General features: G+C 38.2%; 1 protein-coding gene across 1 annotated transcript in view; it reads right to left on the minus strand.

The window, feature by feature from the left end:
- Nucleotides 1-23,796, minus strand: part of LYRM4 (LYR motif containing 4) — a 178,591-nt gene that overhangs the window by 102,536 nt on the left and 52,259 nt on the right. Inside the window, exon 2 of the mRNA XM_037045363.1 lies at nucleotides 21,392-21,512. Coding sequence (XP_036901258.1) covers nucleotides 21,392-21,512 — 121 coding nt within the window. The remainder of the gene's footprint in view (nucleotides 1-21,391; nucleotides 21,513-23,796) is intronic.

Genomic DNA, 23,796 nt, shown 5'->3' on the forward strand with positions numbered 1-23,796 from the left:
GTGGAACTGACCATGTGACCCCGGTGGCAGGAGGCGGCAGAGGGGACCACCATTGCTTTCCTTTGACCCCGCCCCCACATATAGCATCACAACCCAGCGACTTAGTTGCCAGCCACTGACTTGTCCTGCCCTGGTGAACACCTAGGGCTCCGTTCCTCATACATAACAGGCATGAACAGTCCAAAACATGTCTCAAGAAGAACTGAAAGTCCTAGAGCCAATAACTCTAAGCGAAAAAGAAATAGCGAACCTCTCAGATGCACAGTTCAAAACACTGGTGATCAGGATGCGCTCAGAACTGGTTGATTATAGTCACAAATTAGAGGAACATATGAAGGCTAAACTAATTGAAATGAAGGGAAATGCACAGGAAACCAACAGTGATGGAAAGGAAACTGGGACTCAAATCAATGGAGTGGACCAGAAGGAAGAACGAAACATCCAACCAGAAAAGAATGAAGGAACAAGAATTCAAAAAATGAGGAGAGGCTTAGGAACCTCCAGGACATCTTTAAACGTTCCAACATCCGGATTATAGGGATACCAGAAGAAACAGCCACGAGTGGAAAACTTATTTGAACAAATAATAAAGAACTTTCCCAGTCTGGCAAAGGAAATAGACTTCCAGGAAATCCAGGAAGCTCAGAGAGTCCCAAAAGAAGTTGGACCCAAGAAGGAACACACCAAGGCACATCATAATTATATTAGCCAAGATGAAAATGAAGGAGAGAATCCTAGAAGCAGCAAGAGATAAGGGGACAGTCAACTACAAAGGAGTACCCACCAGACTGTCAGCGGATTTCTCAAAAGAGACCTTACAGGCAAGAAGGAGCTGGAAAGAAGTATTTCAAGTTATGAAATCCAAAGACCTACATCCAAGATTGCTCTATCCAGAAAAGCTTTCATTTAGAATGGAAGGACAGATAAAGTGCTTCTCAGATAAGATGAAATTCAAAAAGTTCATCATCATGAAGCCCTTATTATATGAAATGCTAAAGGGACTTATATAAGAAAAAGAAGATGAAAAATATGAACAGTGAGAGGACAGCAAACTCACAGTTATTAACAACCACACCTAAGACAGAAGCAAACCAAGAGGACAGCTAGATCAGGAGCAGAAACATAGAAATGAAGAACACATGGAGGGTTAGCAACAGAGGGGTGGGAGGAGGAGAAGGGGGGAGAAGGTACAGAAAATAGCATAGACAGTAGGTAGAAAATAGATAGGGGAGAGGGCAAGAATAGTAGGGGAAATATAGAATCTAAAGAACTTGAAACATGTGGTCATAAACTGAAGGGGGGAATAGAACAACTGTGATGGTATAATCAATAAAATATATTAAAAATAATACTTTTAAAAAATAAAAATTTTTGTTAGATTGAATTGTGACAGCTGTCAATTGTGACAGCATGCATTAAAAAAAAATCAAAACTTAAAAAAGAAAAGACAAAAAGAAAATACTAAAAGTAGCAAGAGAAAAAGAGACAGTTACTTACAACGGAGTTCCCATAAGGCTATCAGCTGATTTCTCAAAAGAAACCTTACAGGCAAAAAGGAACTGGAAAGAAGTATTTAAAGTCATGAAAGGCAAGGACCTACATCCAAGATTACTCTATCCAGCAAAGCTTTCATTTACAATAGAAGGGCAGATAAAGTGCTTCCCAGATAAGGTCAAGTTAAAGGAGTTCATCATCACCAAGCCCTTATTATATGAAATGTTAAAGGGACTTACCTAAGAAAAAGAAGATAAAAATATGAACAATAAAATGACAACAAACTCATCAGTATTAGCAAATGAACCTAAAAGAAAAGAAAAACAATGAAAACAAAAACTAAGCAAATAACCAGAATAGGAACAGAATCAGAGAAATGAACATCACACAGAGGGAGTTCAGCGGGGAGGGGGAAGCAACAGGAGGGAAAAGGTACAGGGAAGAAGAAGTATAATTAATAGGCATAAAATAGACCCAGAAAGATAAAAAATGGCACAGAAAACAGAGGACTCACAAAACTTGTATGTACAACCCATGGACAGGAACTAAAGGCACAGGGAAGCTGGAGGGTGGGGAGGCAGGGTAGAAGGGGGATAAAGAGGGAAAAATTGGGAAAACTGTAATAGCATAATCAATAAAAATACTTAAAAAAAAGAAAATTCCCTCGGAGGTAAAATTTTCAATTTATGATTGGTGAGTCTTAGAGCTTGAAAGAGAGATAAAATACAATGCCTCTTCTAACAAAAGAAGAAATGGATACCATCATTTGCAGAAGGACACTGGGCTCTGGGGCCACTAATCCTAAAGAGAAGGGTGGGTCTCCTGACCCGGGACCCTGGCTGTCCAGGCCCCCAGAGCCATGTATAAATAGGTGGGTCTTGAGGAAATAAAAGCAAAGTGACTTACCAACACATAGTGCCCTGAACTTATGGCAACTAGAAGACCTTTTTAAGTATATATCTAATTACCTGAAAAGCAATCTCTATGTGTCACACTTTCTCAGGAAGGCAGAGAGAAAATAGTAGTGGCCTATACCATTGGAATCTCCATTTCACATAGAAATCGGGCAGCAAGGAAATTTACCTAGGTTGAGGTAGTGAGGTTCAAAAGAAAAAGAATAAAAGAAATGAGGACATTTTAAGAAGCCTCTGGGAAAACCTCAAGCAAACCAACATTTGCATCATGGGAATGCAGGAAGGAGTGGAGAGAGGAAGAAATTGAAAGCTACTTTAAAAATTTGACAGAAAATTTCCCTAAACCAGTGAAGGAAATAGACATACAAGTCCAGGAAGCACAGTCTCAAACAAGATGAACTCAAGGAGGCCCACACCAAGACACATCATACTTAAAATGCAAAAGATTAAAGAAAAAGAGGATCTAAAAAGCAGCAAGAGAAAAGCAGTTAGTTACCTATAAGGGAGACCCCATAAGACTGTCAGCACATTTCTCAACAGAAACTTTGTAGGTCAGAAGGGATTTGCAAAACATGTTAAAAATGATGAAAAGCAAGTACCTAAAACCAAGATTACTATACCCAGCAAAGTTATCATTTAGCATCAAAGGACATATACACAGCTTCCCAGACAATAAAACGCTAAAGGAGTTTATTACCACCACACCAGTATTGCATGAAAGGTTAGAGGGTCTTCTTTAAGAAGAAGAAGGAACAGAGGAAGAGGAAAAGGAAGAGGAGGAGGAAGAGGAGGAGGAAGAAGAGGAGAAAACAGAAAAACATGAAGAGAAAATGGCAATGAATACCTATCTATCATCAATTGAATCTATAAAACAAAATAAACTAACAGAACAGAAACAGACTCATAAATACAAAGAACAATGTGAGGGTTACCAGATGGGAGGAGGGGTTGAAGAATGGGTCAGTAAGGTGAAGGGATTATTACAAATTGGTTGTTACAGAAGAGTTATGGGATCTAAAGTACAGCATAGGGAATGAAGTCAGTAATAGTCTAATAACTATGTATACTGTCAAATAGGTATGATTTATCAGATGATAATTTTGTAAGTAATATAATATATAATTACTGGAGTGTACACAGGAAACTAATATAATATGGTATGTCAGCTGTAGTAAAAAAAAACAATTAAAAAGAATGTATTTTAATATTCCTAGGGACCCTATTTTGGAGGACCTAAAAAGAGTGTTAGATGTATTCTGACTGGATGGTATGAACAGTCAAGGCTCTGTTCTCTATGCACAGAGGACAGGGTGGATTTGAGCCTGGGTTACTAAGAGAGTGGAGGCATTGGGAATTTGTGAAGAAAAACAGCTTTAAAAGAAAGGAAAAGAAAGATAACTAAGTTTTGGTCATGATGGGTTTCAAGTGTTGGTAAAACACTGAAGTGCAAATATCTAATGGACACAGGGGCCAACAGTTAGCATGAAAAGAGAGGACCAAAGATGACTTTTCAAGGGATAAACTATATCAGATCTATAAAGAAGAATATGGACATTAAAAAACCTGAATGACTTAGTGATAATGAAGTTTATGCTTTTGCAATAGCAGTTGAATTTTTTTAGGGAAGAAACTAGAGTTAAAAAAAATAAGTCAACTAATAGCAACTGTGTGAAAGAACTTTATGAGACACTGTGAAAGGCCAAGTACATTACCCTTGTCCATCTGGGAACCTAGTTCTTTTTAGTCAATACTCAAGGAGGGTCATACAGAATGAAAGAAAGGGATTCTTATCCAGAGCTTCAGATCACCTGAGTCAACCCCTGGCTACCCAAGTCACATTGCCAAAACATATCTATCTCTTATAAGCACAATGTAATCAGCAAGGGCTTAAACTGGTTCTCATTCTACAGAGAATGGAGTTTAGATACAGAGAAGGACCAGTCTGAAGCTTGTGTGGACAAAATAGGTAAAAATTTTAAAAAATCTTAAACTTCCTTAGAACAATTAGGTCAAAGTTTGCTTTCTGGTATAAATCTGGTTGTTTGTATGTACAAAACATGTATACTGTACCACTTCCCTATACTGTTATGGCTATAGTCAAAACAACATATAATAATAGGTGTTTGCAAATGTGTGACAAAATTAGAACTGCTGATGATAATATACAATTGAGCAACCGCTTTAGACAACAATCTGGTAGTTCCTAGACAAGTTAAATACAGAGTTACTATATGACTTAGCAATTCCACTCTTAGGATAAATAAAATGCGGTACGTTCTACAATGAAATGCTATTTGATGTAAAAAAGAATGAAGTCTCAGTATGTACTATACCATGGATGAACCTTGCAAATGTCATGGTAAGTGAAAAAAGCCAGTCACAAACACAAATTCTATTTATATGAAATGTCCAGAACAGGTAAATCCATGGATACATAAAGTAGTTTGGTGGTTGTCAAGGGCTGGGGGAGAGTGGATTGGGGGTAAGTGAAGTCACTCCTAATGGGTATGGTGCTTCTTTTTTGGGTGATGGAGTTTCTAAAATGATTATAGTTGAAGAACTCTGTGAATATACTAAAAGTTGTACACTTTTACTGGGTGACTTTTGTGGTATAATTACATCTCAATAAAGCTGTTAAAGAAAAAAGGCATACACTGAAAGTTCTAGCAAGTTGAGAAACACATGATCTAGTAAAATCTACACAGTACTGACCTTTACTAGGGAAGAAAGGATCAGACTGCTAGACTGAAACTTCTCAGTTTCATCAATAGGCTGAGCCTTGAGTGGTTCTGGAGCTGAGAAAAATCAGACTAGATTGCCAGAGAACTACTTGAGAAAAATTTGATGCATTAGCCCTGGCTCAATTTAAGTCCTAATAGCCAGTTCCTTTGAGTGCTAGAACATTTGGCCCAGTGATGTGTATTTGTCACTGGGCAAGCTCCCCCAAACTGTTGCTCTGGTCTCCTAGCTGCTCCCAAGGTGATCTGGGAGTAGATGTTGAGGACAACCAGTCCAGGACAAAACAGACCAAAGTGAGAGCATACACCTATCAACTCTCTTGAATGACTAAACACATTTTACAAGTATTTTTCTTGGGTTACAGATATATTAGTCTTTTCTTTTCATAGATTTGCTCTGAAAGGAGAGAGTGTATGACTTCCTGAATAACTTTACTGCACTTGGGAATCTGCACTTCCTGAAATCTGACTTGGGAAAATGACTGCTATGAAGATATAGGACACTGTAGGTATTCTTTTTGCCAGGGTTTATGTGAAAGCTGAAGAGGAGGATGGATGAAATACAATTTATATGAGCAGCAAACCCTCAGATGAGCAAAAAACCACAAAACAAAACAAAACAACCCCCCTCCCAAGCAATACCCCCAAAACGATGTTAAAGCATTACTCCCTGAGATGAGAACTGCACTGGTGAGATGTCTGCCGTTATTCTGACACTAAGCCTAGTTATTCTACTTGGCTGTCAAGGCTATTGTCTTGCAGTGTCAGCCCAAACCCCAATAAACTCTAAAGCACGTATTGTATCTTTCTTGATGTGAGCAAATGAGATTTTCAGTTGTAATATGAGAGTTTCATTGTTTATATATGAAAGTATATAGAATCTGAATCTCTGTAAAAGTACAATACAATAAAAATCATTCTAAGAACAGAGGTTTAATTAGGAGACCCAGAGATCAGTAATCCAGAAATCAAAGATACCTTGCCCACACGAGCAGCCTCCTAAAGAACATGCACTCTGTTCAGGATGGCAGGTGGAGGTGCCCACTTAGGAGCCCTTTGGTATTCAGTATAAAGCACTGGTTCTCAGCCTCAGTTACATGTTATAATTACCTGGAGATATTAAAAAATACTGATGCTTCAGTCCCACCCAGAAACTCTAATTCCATTAGTCTGAAGTGGCCTGGTCATGGGATTTGTAAAAGCATGCCAGGCTATTCTAAATGTACACAAGGCTGAGACAACCACCAGAATGAGATGAAAAGTCCTCTTTGAAGATCCCATTAAAAGCCAGGTAGCTTTGGTCCCCAAGTAATAAAATTTAAAATAGAAAGTTGAATTGAACTAAATTCCAAGTGTACCACAACATACTGGCAGAAAACATGTTCACATTTAAAGCATCATCCTATACACCGAAGGACTGCAGGTTCAGTGGCTGGTCAGGGCACATAGCTAGGTTGCGAGTTTGACGGCTGGTAGAGATTTGTACAGGAGGCAACCGCTCGATGTTTCTCTCTCTCTCCCTCTCTGTCATTCCTTTTCTCCCTCTGTCCTTTTCTTTCTCTCTAAAATCGATAAACATATCCTCAGGTGAGGGTTTAAAAGAAGATTAAAAATTTCATTTTCTTGGGAAAATATTGCAGTTGTTTTCAGATTGGTTAGTTTTTCTTTGAAAGATTACAAAGTGCTTAGATAATGGAAAACTTTACTCATGTATGATTTAAAGGGTCCAAGGTGAGTAAATGGGTAAGTACGGGCCTATGATATGGAATGCACGAGTTTTACTGTCACGGAAGGGGTACAAGCAATCAGGCAAACCTTGGTACTGTATGCCGAAGGAGTCCTAGGTGCACAAGTGTGTGCACAGGCATACACACTCTTCCCTCTCAGGCCAAAAACTTCAGATCCCTGACAATGGCCGTCAGCTGAGGGGGTGGGGGACTGTGAATATTCCTTTTCTTTGAGTGAGTCATTTCACTGGTAAGGCTTAATACTTTTATCAACTTTCTTCTCAGCTCTGGGTCTGCCTTCTGCCTTCTTGGCTCATATCCTTAGCTAATGTTTGCTGCCTGTGGACGGAATACTCTGTCTTTCACACCCATACAGCAGTAAAGGGCTCAGAGTGCTGTATGAGGTGCACCTCATTTCTCTCTGTGTGCACCCTAGGACCCAGAGCAAGAAATTTAGAAATTATAGGGCTGTGGGTTCCTTCCCTAGAGACTAACTCCTTGACTTTGAGCACTTACTGCTTCTTGGTTGAAAGGAGTTTTCAATGATACAAAAGCATATCTAAACCAACTTTTTATAAAATTCATTTTATTAAAATGCAATTCTACCAAAATACCAATAGCGTTTTCCATACAAGTAGAACAAATAATCCAAAAATTTATATGGAATAGCAAAAACTATGGGCCAAGCAATCTTGAGAAAGAGGAACAAAGTTGGAGGTATCATACTCTCTGATATCAAATTATGTTCAAGGCCGTAGTAATCAAAACAACATTATACTGGTGCAAAAAACAGACACACAGATCAATGGAATAGAATAGAGAACCCAGAATTAAACCCAGAAATAAGCCTCTATGATCAATTAATATATGAGAAAGGAGACAAGAATATATAATGGGGTAAAGACAGTTTATTCAATAAATGGTGTTGGGAACACTGGACTGATACATGTAAAAAATGAAACTAGACCACCTGCTTTAGAACAAAGAAGAATAAATTCAAAATGGATTACACTTAAATGTAAGACTCCAAATCATAACACTGCTAAAAGAAAACATAGGTAGTAAAATCACTGACATTTCTCTTAGCAATACTTTTTTCATAATATATCTCCTCAGGAAAGGGAAACAAGAGAAAAAATAAACAAATGGGATCACATCAAACTAAAAAGTTTTTTCCTTTGCATAGCAAAGGAAACCATCAATAAAATGACACATATTGAATGAAAAAAGCTATTCACCAATGACACATTCCATAAGGGGTTCACATGCAAATCTATAAAGAATGATACAATTCAATGCCAAAACCCCCCAAACAATCCAATTAAAAAATGGAAAGAGAACCTGAATAGACACTTCTCCAAAGAGGACACCGAGATAGCCAACAGGCATGTGAAAAGATGCTCAACATCACTAATGAAAGAGATGCAGATTAAAACCATAATTAGGTATCACTTCACACCTGTCAGAATGGCCATCATCAATAAATGACCAAATGTTGTTGTGGGTGTGGAGTAAAGGGAACCTTCTAGCAATGTCGGTGGGAATACAGATTCGTGCAACTGTGATGACAATCACTATGAGGTTCTCAAAAAATTAAAAATGGGACGGCCTTATGATGCAGTGATTCCATTTCTGGGTATATAACTTAAGAAACTGACAATACTAATTCAAAAGAATATAGGTACCTGTATGTTCACTGAAGCACTATTTATAATAGCTGAGATATGGAACCTATCTATCTGTCCATCAATAGATGAAAGGATAGAGAAAAGGTGGTACCTATATACAATAGAATATTACTTGATCATAAGTAAGAATGAAATATCACCATTTCTTCTTTTTGAAATATTACCATTTCTGATAGCACAGATAGACCTAAGGGTGTTATGCTAAGTGAAATAATTTAGACAGAGAAAGATAAATACCATATTATTCACTTATATGTGACATTGAAACAGCAAAATAAACAAAACAGAAACAAATACATAGATACACAAATCACACTAATGGTTGCCAGAGGGGAGGAAGGTTAGGGGATCAAGTGAAAAAGGAGAAGGGATTAAGAAGTACATACTTGTAGTCACAAAACAGTCATTCGGATAGAAAGTACAGCATAAGGAATATAGTCAATATTATAATAACTGTACAGTGCCACGTGGGTACTTGAAATCTGGACCACTTTGTAAAGACATGATTCTTTAACCATTATACTGTACACCTGAAAGTAATACAAAATAATATTGAATGCAAACTGTATTTCAAAAATAAAATTTAAAGTTCTTAAAAAAAAATACTCACTGGAGATCAAAACGGCCAAGTCTGTGGCTTATGCCATGAGTCTAGCCCAGAGCTGGGGCTAGAACCAGTGTTTCTGAGTTTAAAACTCTTCCTACTGTGTTGTCCTGCCAAACCACCTCGTCTTTATTAAGCATTAATGAAGTGCTTACTACATCTATGAGGCACTGGAAATACCATGGCGAACAAGAAAACCATCCTTTCCCTCTGGAAGGTCAAAGGCTTAGGGGTCTATTTCTGGGTTGTTTATTGTGTCCCATTGATCTGTGTGTAATTTTTTTGCTGGTACCATGTTGTTGTGATTATTATGGCCTTGTAACATGCCTCTGCAAAGCCATGTAATCAATGCTGCAGTCACACTTCAGTGTTCTGGTGCCCAGAAGACAATGAGATTTCAGTAGGCAAGAAAGGGGAAGGGAGGGCATTGACGCCTTCCCTCGGGGGCTGGTGGAGGCAAAGGAGTTCCCTGAGTATAGGTGCTGTGCTGGTCCAATGGACACAGAAGTCCCAGACATCAAGGATCCTGCAATCCAGCTGCCTCAGGCGTGGCCAGTCACAAAACCACTGCAAAGATAAAGTGTGACTGTCTATAGGACAGGCTCCAGGTGGTACAGAAAAAGGTAGGAGCAAGCTTGTTCCTAATGGTTCCCTAAACTGCCTAGAAGAGTGGTCAATGTCTTACAGGAGAAAATGAGCTCAGTTTAAAAATATTTTCATAAGAAAAATACTTCAATATCATAAAAAATGTAGCTTGAAAGATAGCTGCAAACTTTAAATAACACCTGAGAATTGTTAAAGAATGCAAAACACCAAGTTTGGCACTGTTAAGATAAAATCCAGTTCAAAGCAAGAGAAGAATTTACTTTTTTCTCTTTCTATGGTCTCCCCTGCCTCATCCCAGTCTTCCTCAGGTTTGTCAAGTCCTACTGAAGACAACCTCATTCGTAAATGAGGTATCTAAAATCTGTCACCTGTACAAAAGGACAGCTTCTGTTCCTCACTATGACCCACGTAACATTCCTGCTATCACTGAGTGTTAAAAGCTTTGTGAAGAATTGCCAAAGGCTTTTCTCAAACTGATTCCCTGCTGAGGCTGACAATGAAGAACGAATATTACATAACTCAGCATTATGCAAGGCAGTTACACGCCCCCCCCCCGCCCCAACTCAACAAAACATGGTATCTGTGAGAGTGGGGCAATCAGGCTTTCTTTTTAAAGTCAACTTAGTAAACAGAGAAGGTCAGTGACATAACGCACCCTTAGTCAAAATCTCATCTTCACAGGTATGTTTCTGGGACCTAATGATCATTTTCAGTTATTTTCACAATCAGAAAATGTCAGGCATGAAAGGTTCATGGCACGGCCCTCTCCTTATCTACAGAAGGTCCTGGCATATGAGGACTGTCTGTCAGCTGCCAAGGAGGGGCCGGGGAGCAGAACCCACTTCTGCTGGCTCCTGGGAAAGCCAACATGTAGTCATTGAGTATTTATTGGGCTCTGACAGCAAATCTACCTCTGTGTAGGCAGTTCTTAAATACACTTACTTATTTAGTGAAATTCAGGAATAACCTGTTGAAAAAACCCACAGTCCAATGTCAACAAGGCAGTTACACTTAGATTTGTTATAAATACAGCAGATTCATTAAAAAAATTCTTGTGCTATTAGAGATTTTGGAAACCGACGCACCCATGGACTTACTGGTGATACAATCACTAATTTATAATAGACTTTGAAGTGGAATCCATATGACCTTGAGGTTGGTGCTGTTTTCAGTACATTAAGGAAGGGAGATGGGTGAAAAGTACTTTATGAAGTGGAAATACTTGAAGAAAAAAATATTTAAAATATTGATTTGATTCTGCACTAGCATTATTTAATAAAGCTAAGATTATTATAGTATCACATCTTAGATAATTTTGTTTTTTTTGACTATTTATAATTGACCAATCCATAAAATGGCAGCCCTGATTACCAGATAGATAAAATTTCTGACATACATCATTTGACTCTGTTATTTCAAAAACATAGCAAGCACAAAACTAACATTAACTTAAGAATGGTATTCTTTTGTCTTTAGTAGGAAAATTGATGATGTTTTTAAAGAGAGATTAAATATCCCAACCAAGGATAGAGAGCTACTATCCTTGTGCTAGAATTTAAATTTAGGTGTATCTTGCTTAAAATTTCTTCTCTTACCAACTGTTCTTACTATGCCTCTGATTAAATCAACAGTTTTTTAGGATGATGCATGTATAATTAGAAGACTTTCCAATAGCACCAATAAAAGTATCCTTGTATATACTCAGATGAAACCCATCAAATTTGAAAATATCCAACTGCAGATATATCAAATGTTCAGGAAATGAGTACATGCTCTCATACACACACTGGGCATGGGGTGGGGGCCAGGCAATACCTCCCTGCATCTCATAGAGGACAGGGTACAGAAAACACAAATTAACATGAACAGGGTGAGTCCCTTCTATTGCCCTTCTTAGAAGATATAACATCGTTCCTTTGTCATCTTGGGAGAAGATCTTCAGCATAAGCCTGACTTGAATTACCTTTGATTGTGTGAAAGGATGAGCCAAGGAGTAAGGCAACAAAAAGTCTCCACTGAAGGGCACTTCAGCAACAGCTTGTGAGGAAAAGCACAATTGGAGCTGCAACCTTCAGATCTATGGGGAAATTCTGACCAAACAATTCTTAAATAAGGTGGCTGAACTTCAACATTTTCAGATGGTGGTTTTTGTATTTTTATTTTTATTTTTTGAAGGCAGAGAGAGTGAAATGTTTTTTCAGAAATGGTAAAGGAGACCAGTCCCTGAGATAAACTACTCATAAAACTACAGAAGGTAAACTGTTAGCTTCTAATAAGAGTTCTTAATGAACAATTAGAAAAAGAAATAAAAATCTTGCCACCTTCCTCTCATCTCCAAAGTCTCATTTACCTTCTGTCAAGATAAGGCCACCCATAGCGTGATCCCTCTTCTAAGAACTGGCTAAAAAGTAAGAATGAATATGGGCTCATCATTTGTCTAATTGTGTGTCTTCAGAAAGCTATTCAAATCTATTCAAACTATTGCCAAGTCCAAACTTCCTCATCTAACTCAAGGATAGTAGTATGTTTCTTACAAGGGTGCTGTCAGGACAAACTGAGACAACACATTCAGTGTTTGGTACAGAGTGTCAGTACATAGAGAGGGCACTGACAATGAGGACATCACCACCACCACCACCACCACCATCAATAAAATTATCTTGTTATAGATATGGTAAGTAAGGCAAATAAACAATTTGCCCATGATCACACAGTAAATTTCTGCCAGAGCTAAGACTAGAACTTCCATCTCTTGCCTATGAGATTAATGTACTTTCTGCTCCAGAGTTGATGATATCTACTCTGACTTTAGATGCTTCAGCAACAAAAATAGCTCAAGGAATTCGAGGGTGAACAGCTAAAGCATTCTCAAATGAAACTCCTGCAGAAGCTTTCTATGGATAGCATTACTAGTGCCTTTTTCATGAGCTCTTCTGAACATGGAAATATGCAAAAAACCTATTTATTAGATATGAAAAATGCAGTGGTGAGAAAGGTTTGTCTAGAAGTGAAATGGAATCTTATTTTGTGCATATCAACCTTGGAGAAATCAAATCAATTTAATGGAAAATCTTCAACTGAGAGGCATTTCTTTTACACGAATTCCAATTATAGGAATATTATTGCCCAAGACTTGAGGATTTACTGGAATTTATAGAAAAAGCAGAGAGAGAGAGGAAATTAGATAAATTCTTGTATGGGGAAGTCTTTTTATAGCTGCAGAGGAACCATATATTGAACAGATTGAAAAAGATGAATGTTATTGGTAGGCCAAGCTATAAAATTAAACAATCCTTCTTATTGCTCTGCTTTCTTAAACTTTGATGGGGGACTGAGGAATCTTTCATTACTTTTGAAAGAATTCATATATTAAAGAATATAGAGTTCACTTAGGGGGCAATCTGGTCACTGTATATAAATTCGGAATGTTGAATTCCTGAGGATTTTTATTTAAGTCTAAGACAGAGTACATACATCTCCCTTGCTTCTGATTGCCTTATTATTTTTAAATATGTAGATCAACTCTGATTTAATTTAAAACATTTTTAAAGATTTTGTTTATTTATTTATTTTAGACAGAGGGAAATGGAGGGAGAGAAGCACTGATGTGAGAGAGAAACATGAACCTGTTGCTTCTCATACACGCTTCGACTGGGGAAGACCCACAACCCAGGCATGTGCCCTGATAGGGAAATGAACTGGTGACCTTTTGCTCTATGAGATGATGCCCAACCAACTGAGCCATGCCACCCAGGGCCCTTTGATATAAATTTAATTGATCTATATGGGTATAGCAGAAAGTACTACTGGGATACACTTTTAAACTCTATATATTTCTATTCTATTAAATTAATGAATAATAGATAGATTTAGAATGGAGACAAGGAGTTTGTCTCCACAGAGTCAAAGTGAGAAAGATCTTCTACAAGGTTCGGATGGATCTCATAATTGCATCCCAACTTTGCCTCCAAAAGATTATAAGGTCAATTCATAATTATATGGCATAGAGTGGTTGCTCAATAAGTATCTAGGGAAGAAACTGTGGGCACAGAATTGCAATATATACAGTGCATTTGATTTACTGAGCAGATTGTGTTTAATGTGTGAAGATGCCAGTTAAGGAGCAGGAAGAAACTATCATTATATTAAGGTGAGGCTTGAGGAAAGCATTTTAATTTTTCTTTTGCCTATTACTTAATGCATTATTGCTTGTCAACTGCTATTTCATTTTCTCTGAAAGAAAATGTTCTGCTCAGACACAGGTGTTAGTACTGGTGATGTAATCACCTATCAGAAAGGAAGGAAGTGCACAGCAGAGGTATTAGCAACATTAGTAAAAGCAATATTCTGACTTTCCTTGTAGCAGAAAGGTTAGGATGAAGACAAGTTTTTGGAATTCATGACAGTCAAAATACAGGGTGTGGCAAAAGTAGGTTTATAGTTGTGAGCACATGAAACATGGTTTATTCTTGTATTATTATTTGTTAATTATTCTATTACTTTCCATAGGAACAACTACAACCCTACTTTTGCCATATCTTGTACATAGCTGGGTACAACTCTGCTCCTTTGCAGCCTAAAGTACAGAGTTAAGATCTTTGTGAAAAATGGTCAAGGAAAGCTGAGCATGGAGCATTTTACTCTAACATGTATTGTAAGTTCCTGCAAGTAAAGAAGAAGGGGGCAGATAATTATGTGAAATGTTGAACCATAGATATTTAAAACTGCAAGTAGCCTTAGAAATCATAGCAATCCTTATGTTTTATTGATAAGAAACTAAAGATTCACACATATAAATCCACTTGTTCAAGTTTCAAATGACTTAAGCCTCCCACCCTCAAATACCAGTGTCTGAAACAATTAATTCTTTTTTGAGGGGCAGGCAGCAGAGGGAGAGATTATTTTTTGTAATTGTGAAAAAAAACCCACTTAAAATTTATCATGTTAACCATTTTTGAGTGTACAGTATTAGTACTAAGTGAATTTACATTGTTTTGAAACAAATCTCTAGAACTTTTTCAACCTGCAAAACTGGAACTGTACCTGCTAAACAACTCCGCCTTCCCCACTTCTCCCAGCCCCTGACAACCATCACACTACTTTCTGTCTCTATGAATTTTACTGTTCTAGGGACCTAATGTAAGTGGCTTATTTCCACTGGCATAACATCCTTAAAGTTCATTCACATTGTAGCATGTATGAGAACTTCTGTTTTTTTTTTTTAAGGCTGAATAACATTCCACTGTATACACACACCATATTTTCTTTATTGATTCATCTATCAGTGGAAATTTGGGTTGCTTCCACCTTGGCTATCGTGGATAAGTGTGTAATTCTCCTCATGCAATTTTAGTGCCACTAATGTAGGGGCTGACTTTTATTTACTCCATGGAAATAGCTGCCAAGTAAGTTTCAGAGATTCCCCAAACAATCAGAATGGTAATTATGCTAAAATATATATGAGGAGAAATATAGAATATACTATCATTTCTCCCCAAGAGGACCTAAAACATTTCTATCTCTCCACAGGCTGTTGTAAAAGATGAGAACTGTGAGTGAGATATCACTTCTAAGTCAAGTTTTAACCAGTACTAAGGGCACTGGAGTGGACACTGCAGTTACTGATTTGAGAGTAGACAGTCATTGTGCACCAGCTTCTGATTTCTTGACAGGAACATGCAAAAAGTTACTGGTGCAATTTCTCTTGAATAGTCATTTAAAGACTAAAGTTTCAGAGATTTATCTACTACCACCCCAAATGTAAATAAATTAGGCACATTATTTTGCTTTTAGGGACCTACAAAAATGACGATTAAGTATAAGCCAAGAAACACTGAAAACGCTTCACCTCACATATACACACACTTAGGTTAACAAAGATGTGTGCTACCTGAAATATCAACCCCTTGCCTATTATCTTTAGTAGCTGTACATAATATCTGTTCTAACTGCTTTCAACTGCAGGTCCATAATTCTGGGCTGCTACATCCACTATTTGGATTGCTTCACTAAAACAACAACAACAACAACCCATCAGCTTAAGAATAGCCAATGTGGTGTACGTGTTATCACTGAAAAGCTTCTGCAAAGCTGGTATGACTCTAAAACCATGTCATTTTCCAGAATTACAAAACATCCAGTTTATCCTCACACTGTACAATTACATACAGTATGTCTCCAGGCAATTACAGTAGAACCTTAGTTCTCAAACTTTATTTGTTCCAGAAGGCTATTCGAGAAGAAATTTATTTGAAAACCAAATTACAGGTGACTGATCATACAGGCATCATCATGAAAGGGTGTTGAGTCAAGATCCAGAGTTCTGTCCAAAAATTGAGATTTTTTTTTCATGAACAACTTGGTCAAGAACCAAATTGTTTGAGATGGGAGACGTTCAAGAACTGAGGCTTGACTGTTACAGATAACCCTTGTTTTTCTAGATTCAATTCTTACCTTGATACATGTATAACCCATCACTGGCAGGGTAACCAAACATTATTTGGATTTAAGTTTGGTGCTAAATCCACGAGTCTGCGTAAGTCAGAGACTGGGAAACCCTCAATGTAGAATAGTTGTTTCTTTCCTAGAAATCAAGGTTTTACCTGACTACCTATGAAAAGTGTCTAAAAAACAACATTTTTATACACACACACACACACACACACAGAAATAAACAACTCTTGTTACCCAGGTTTGCTGGTATATTATGAGAACCTGGGAGAACTGAAGATTTTTGCCTTCCTGGGATACATGCAAATGAACACTGATAGCATCACGTAGCTGTAAATAACTCCAACTTTACAGATATATTAACTTTCATCAGATTTCAAGAAAAAGTTCCTACACACTTAGAAATCAGCTGAATATTCCTGAACTTACCATCTTAAACTTTAAATCACATCAGATTTAAGGCAATCTCATCATGGTACAGAAGTACAGGTCTGGTAACAACCCCACTGCCCTAGTTGCCTAGAGGCTCCCATTTCCAGTAATGTCTCTATTTCTTCTCTCACAGACATGTGGCCAGTACACTAGGTATGTAACAAAGATTATAACTCTGTTTCAAAATGCTTGGAAAATGTGTTCTCTTTGATGTACGCAAACTCTCTGTGAACTGCACATGGCAGGTCGCTGAGGCTGCAGGCGTCAGAGGACACTTGGAGCCGCAGGGCTACGGTGCTCAGAAGTGCTGACACAAAACAAGGCAGCTGTGGTTGCTTCTGTGCAAAGGGGAGCGGCAAACTTCAGAGCTGTAACAAGTGGAGTGATTAACTGAAAGTTGTTCTAATTAATGCCTTATAAATAGGAATCAGGAGAAGTATCTTCAGAACGACAAGATGAAACAAAAGAACAAAGATGAAAGCAGTCTGGTTGACTTTCTTGTTCCTCTTTTTGATATAAAACACCCAAGGAGCCTTGTTTATTATTTGAGGTAGAACGTCACTAGGGACTTCTCTGCTGCCTAGATTTTGTGAGAGTGGTTTGCCCAACCCTAGACACACAGAGCCTAGCTTCTGTGTATTCTTTCTGGCACCATCAGACACATAAACAAAAGGCTTCTCCAATTTTTATGCTCCCACTTGGGAAGCAAATAGAAAAGCTTGGTTTAGGGGGCGCTAGTCTAGAACTTGCTTTCAGGAGAGGGGAAGAACTCCTACAAGCTGCTGGAGTCAATCTGTCTTTATAGAACTGTTTTATACGGAAACAATGGGAGTCTGTAGAAAGGTAGAAGAGTATTTCTGCCAGTTCTGAGATAGACATAGATGATGCATGTAGCTGGAAAGAAATTAGAGACTGCCAGACTGAATTATAATTTTCAGGGAGAGGATTGGTCCAAAAATGTCAAAGAAAGAACATGTATACGTCAAGCTTCTATTCAGTGAGCCGTAATTATGGAGACGGAGCAAAAGGAGTCTGACTTGCTCCTAATGGAGAAAATCAATCTGACATTTTACTTCTTCAGATCCGAACAATCCTTAGGAGTGGTGTGAAAGGCTAATAAGAAATGCTGATGCTCTCTAGAATCCTTCAGGTTGCCACAAGGAGCTCAACAGCTCTGTGCATTGAGGATGTAAAGGAAGAATGACTCTAATGAGAGAGACTGAGGTTGATGTGGTCCTTATGTGTCTTTGGAACAACATTGTGGGAATATCTTTATCCTTCAGTGTCTACTGACTTAGGTGTTCACATCCTTGAACTTCTGAGTTTGCTCTATGGCATTAGAAGACCTGAGCTCAGATCTGGTCCTGTGGCTGTGGACAAGGCATCCAGTTTTCTTGAACTTTGGTTTCTCTACCCGCCCTGAAAGAAGAAAATCTTTGTACAGAGACTTCTTTAAGCCTTGCAAAATCTTATCATGCTTACAAGTTGTATCATTAGTATCACAACTGACTGAAGTGACTGAAGAACTAGAAAGAAGATACACTTTAATGACTAACTAGAAAGCAGGGGAGTAGAGACAGCGTTGAGAGAGAACAAAGTCCGACAGAGGATTTCAGTTTGAGTAGTGCCTTATGGATGTGCCTATTTGGTAGCTGGAAAGGTGGCTGTCAGCTTTCTCCTATGTGGAAAAGTGATGCTGAGATGGGTGTGTGTCCTGTGGATGGTCTCTGGGTCCAAGTACTAAAGTGAAGGAAGGACTTGATATGACAGCACAACTCATGAGGGTAATGAGACAAGATCCTCATTAGATTTCTACTTTCAAGGTTCATTTTTCTCTGAAGAGAGGTTTTGGGCAGCCAGCAATATATCATGATTTTGCTGGCATAGACACCTTGACTGTGGGGTGTGACCTTGGGGGCCAAACTCTTCATATAATCATTAAGTCCACAAATAATTATTAGGAACCAACTCTATATGGTGCCGTTGTATATGCTCTGGATAACAGCAGCAAGTATTTAATATGTGCCAGCATCTTTTTAAGGGTTTCACATATGTTAGCTTATTTGATCCTCATACCCCTTGAAGTTGGGCCTGTGGTCATCTGCACTTCATATGAGGCACTGAGAGGCTAGGTATCTGGTTCAAGGTCATAGTAGGTGGAGTCAAGATTTGAACACAGGCAGGCTGGCTCTAGAGCCCATGCTCTTGCATATTAGATAACAGTGACCATGACAGGTAAAATCTCTGTCCTCACAGAAAAGGAGAACACAGACAAGGGAAAAGTAATGTTATTTTCTGTTCAACAAATGCTGTAATGAAAACTAAAGCAGAGTAAGGGGATAGAGTGACAGAGGAAAGGAGGCTATTTTAGATAGTGTGGTCAGGGAAGCCCTCTGTGATAGGTGAAGTTTGAGTAAAAGTCTGAGTGAAAAGGGAAATGGGACAACTGGAAGTTCTGGGAAGATTATTCCAGGCAGAAGGTACAAAGACTCAGATGGAAATAAGCTGGAGATGTGCTATGGACATGAAGGAGGTACTGACATGGCATGAGGGAGAAAAGAGCAATGGAGGCCTTTGAGGACACTATAAAAACCTAAGATTTCATTGTCAGGGTGTTACAAAGCCCTTGTAGGGTTTTGACCAGTGGTTTAACCTGCTCTGATTTTCTTTATAAAAAAGACCACTCTGGCAGTGTGTGAAGAACAGAACATTTGGGGAGGAGGCAATCAGGAAGGCAAGTTAGAAGGCTATTAGAGTGGCCAGTGAAAAGAAAATACATATGCTACCTTATTTAAGGCCTTTTCACCAAGGGCAACTTATTCCAGCTTAGAGTAAGGTGGCTCTAGTAGTCCTCTACATCTCAGAAGCTAACTATGGTAAATGTTATTCTTGAATTCTGGAACAGTCTTGATGTGAAAGGGAAGTGAATGCAAACCTCCTAGGTGTTGACCTATAACAGGCTAACTAGTTCTCTGTTGGAATGAGAATGTCAGGGCCTCTCTGGGCAGCATCTTCAAGGATCTCATAATCAGTCCCCAGCTGCTCAGCTAGTTAACACGGAAGCCCTGGGCATTTGTTGGGCTGTCCTCCTGGTGGGGACACAGAGGCTCCAGTGTTCTGAGTTTGCTTTAAGTGCATTCACTGGGAATGTTTGATGACAGCCAGTCCAGTCTTTTTTTTTTTTTTTTTTGAGAAGTACTAGCACTTCAAATGAAGATACAGCTGAAATGGTGGAACAGATTACTTACAGGTGCCTTTTCTACTTTGAGTAACTTTATACTAATAGATAAAACCAAACCTGTTTTGGAGATGCTTGCCAACTTTTACATGGGAAAGTGCCAAATAGTTACATCTTTCTGAGTTTATGCAAAATAAGGACTGAGGCTGCTTGTTTTTCCAAATTCCAGTGCTAAAGAATCCCATAAAATTCAACCACTAATGCCTGAAAAATGGCATCATTCTAGAATTTTCAAAATGCAACTCGTATTTATCTGCCACCATCAAAGTATATGCAAATGTGAAGATCAGTTTCTTTACATGGCTACCCTATTATCTTTTCATTCCTTTAGTTAAAGATCATTTCCTAGGCTTGTCTGAATGTGGCAAAATTATTCTATTGCTAAATAACTACAGAACTTGAGAGTGATCAGATTCTGAAATGTTACTCTAGAAGAGATGTTTCATTATATAATAGAATAAAACCTTTAATTTTAACAAAATGAAAACTACAGTTTTTAATACTGCTTTTAAAAAATTCTGTTTAGAGTCAAGCATGAAGATTGTATGTTAATATACTATGATACAATATAATGTCAGTCAAGCTGGTACCTCCTGATGATGCCAAATAAGTTCTTCCCAAAATACAAGCAGAAATTAGAAAAATGGTAAGGGGTTTCCCTTCCACATTTTATAAACAAATTTACCCCAAGAGAGAAAAATGAATAGAAGCAGAAGTGAAGCTTATGGTGTGATTGTTGATAAATCCAAGAAAAATGGTGAAAAGTATAATTTTGTTAGAGAGTGAGAAAATCAACTGATAGCAAGGTACTTTACTTCAGCCTTTGGATTTCTAATGAATTTTGCACAAACATGAACAAGTCACACTACCCAGACTGTGCTGCGGTAGACGTTCTGCTCTACCTCAAAAGCAACAGAAAGGCTAGCACAAATCAAGGTGATCCCTGGCCCTTCTATAAGATGAAAACAAAAACACCTTCCAAGACTCCTTTATGGGGTCCACCCCAAAGCAGCAATTTATACCACCGGCACCTGCAGATACACCTTCCACAGGGCAACAAAATTAGGTTCATCACCAACAACCATGTCTTCAAGAAACTGGCAATGTTATCTTGAACTATGATATTAAAATATTAAGAAAAGTAGAATATATTGATACTTTTTGACACATGTCCATATATAAATGTGTAATACATGTTAAAAAAAGGACAACCTTTTTGAAGTTTCTCATATTTAAAGCATTGACTTTTAGTTAAATGTGACAATTCAGCTTCCCAAAGAATGCATTCCCTGGAAATTCTGAACAGCTGATATTTTCCTTTATGTTCTCCTTGAATTCAAAAATATAATAGGCCATCTTTCTATGTCTATATGAGTAAATGGAAAAGAGTTTTATGATTCTGTGTAAATCATAAACACCAAAAGCAGTGATGTCTAATCAAGGGATGTGTCAAAACTTCAAGCTCTTAATGAGAAACAGTTCATCATTGAACTGTCTTACCTGTCGACGAATCATTCCCAGGTCTCTTTTGGCTTTATTCACTAGAGTCTGAATTTCTACAGGATCTTTTACATTCTTATTTTCTCTGAAGGCATCCCTTATTCTCCTGATAGCATAAGTTCTAAACAAATTCAGGGGGGAAAAAGAGAAAAGGTGTCAGCGTCTCTGAAGCTATGCTTTTAAAGAATCTAAAAGTTTTTCCTTAGTAATCATTGTCTGATGTTCTCCTATGGAGAATCACTTTGATATTTGCTCTTGGGACAGGCCCATCTACTACAATTCTGAGATGACTAAGCAAACATATTTAGGGATATAAATCTACTTCAAAGGAGTCATATGTAAATGGCATACTGTTACAGAAGTGCTCTTTAGATTGCTGGTTCTTTATAGAGTTATTCACATCTGGCTTCCTTCCATTTACATGGCTAATTGAACCTTTAATATACAGAGACAAAGCAAGAACTGAGGGAAAATGATGCACCACATACACATGCATGAAGAGACAGTGATCTAAGCTGGACTTGGGGCAGCACTTCAATCTTGTCCCATATTTTGGCTATTTCATCCTCTTGTATAACTTCATGTTTGGATCCACAACAGGATCCTACCTCAGTCCACAGTTGAGATTACACCAAAATGCTTTAAAGTACACACACAAACAAATATGTGCACATGCCTAGCACCTCCTCCCCCTACATAAATTATATGCAGTACTAGAACAGAGGTTCAAGTACAATGCTTTCAAATCAGACAGGCTTGGGTTTGAATTCTTGCTCTAGCTTCTACTGCTTGTGTGAACTTGGATAAGCTTCTTAACCCAGGTTTTCTATCTGTCAAGACAGGCACAATCCTGTCTACCTCTCAGGGATGCTGGGAGGGTTAAGCTTTATGAACAATGTCTGGAATCTGGCACAGAATCTGGTACCAAAAAAAAAAAAAGATTCAATAAATGAAAGCTATTCCACTTCTTGCTATTCTTTACTGCAGTTAGTATTTGCCTCTCCTCACATCACTGTCAAACCACACTGCATTCCTAGAGCGAGCTGATCTGGATAATTAGCCATAACAGAAGAGTCAAAAATCATTAACCTGATAAACTCCCACACTCTGAGAGTCATGGCTTTGAACCCCAGGCCCACCTGTCTGCACCAGATTAAAGACAGGCATTAAAGAGAAGCAACCCAAGTCAAACGTATTAGAAACAATTTCCACTAGTTTTTGCATCATCTCAGATTGCACGGCTCTTAACTTTGAACACCTGCTAAATAATCCATGTGAAACTATTAGCAATATTTAGAAACAGAAGAATGAAAATGGAGGCAAAGAAATAGGAGAAGAGGAATATAATTTCCCAGGGAGCTAGGAAGGGTGGATAATGGAAGGAGGAAACAATTTACTAGGGAACTATATTCAACTTTAAGGTATATTTTACTGATTATGACATTAAAGTTGTCCCATTTTTTATCTACTTTATTCCTCTCTGCCCTGCACCCCCTCCCAGCAGCACTCGACCCCTTCTTAGTTCATGCCCATGTGTCAGGCATTTAGGTCCTTGGCTTCTCCATTTACCATACTATTCTTAACTTTCCCTTGTCTATATTGTACCTTTTAAGCTTGTACCATTTAAACTTCTTATTCCCTGCACCTTTACCCCATTCTCACACCTCCCACCCTGGCTGATATCCCTTCCTGTGATCTCCATTTGTTGTTCTGCTCCTGCTCTACTTGTTTGCTTAGTTTGTTTTTACTTTTTCGTTTTTGTTTTCTGGTTCAGTTGTTGGTAATTGTGACTTTGTTGTCATTTTATTGTTCATAGTCTCAATCTTTTCGTAGATAAGTCCCTAACATTTCATATGATACAGGCTTGGTGATGATTTCATATGATAAGTCCCTTTAACTTGACCTTATCTGGGAAGCACTTTATTTAACCTTTCATTCTAAATGATAGCTTTGCTGGATAGAGTAATATTGGATGTATGTAGGTCCTTGCCTTTCATAACTTTGAATACTTCTTTCTAGCCCCTTCTTGCCTGCAAGGTTTCTTTGGAGAAATCAGCTGATAGTCTAATGGGATATCTTTGTAGGGAACTGTCTCCTTTTCTCTTGCTGCTTTTAAGATTCTCTCCTTATCTTTCATCTTGGATAGTGTAATTATGATGTGGCTTGGTGTGTTCCTCCTTGAGTCCAACTTCTTTGGGACTCTTGAGTTTCCTGTACTTCCTGGAAGTCTATTTCCTTTGCCAGATTGGGGAAGTTCTCCTTCCTTATTTGCTCAAGTTTTCCATTTCTTGTCTTTCCTTTTCTTCTCCTGGCACCCCTATGATTCAGATGTTGGAATATTTAAAGGTGTCCTGGAGGTTCCTAAGCCTCTCCTGATTTTTTTTTTTAATTTTCACGTTTTCAGT

The sequence above is a fragment of the Sturnira hondurensis genome, unplaced genomic scaffold (genome assembly GCF_014824575.4).
Source record: "Sturnira hondurensis isolate 20B ecotype Veracruz unplaced genomic scaffold, ASM1482457v3 Scaffold0004271, whole genome shotgun sequence".
In the NCBI taxonomy this organism is placed as follows: Eukaryota; Metazoa; Chordata; class Mammalia; order Chiroptera; family Phyllostomidae; genus Sturnira; species Sturnira hondurensis.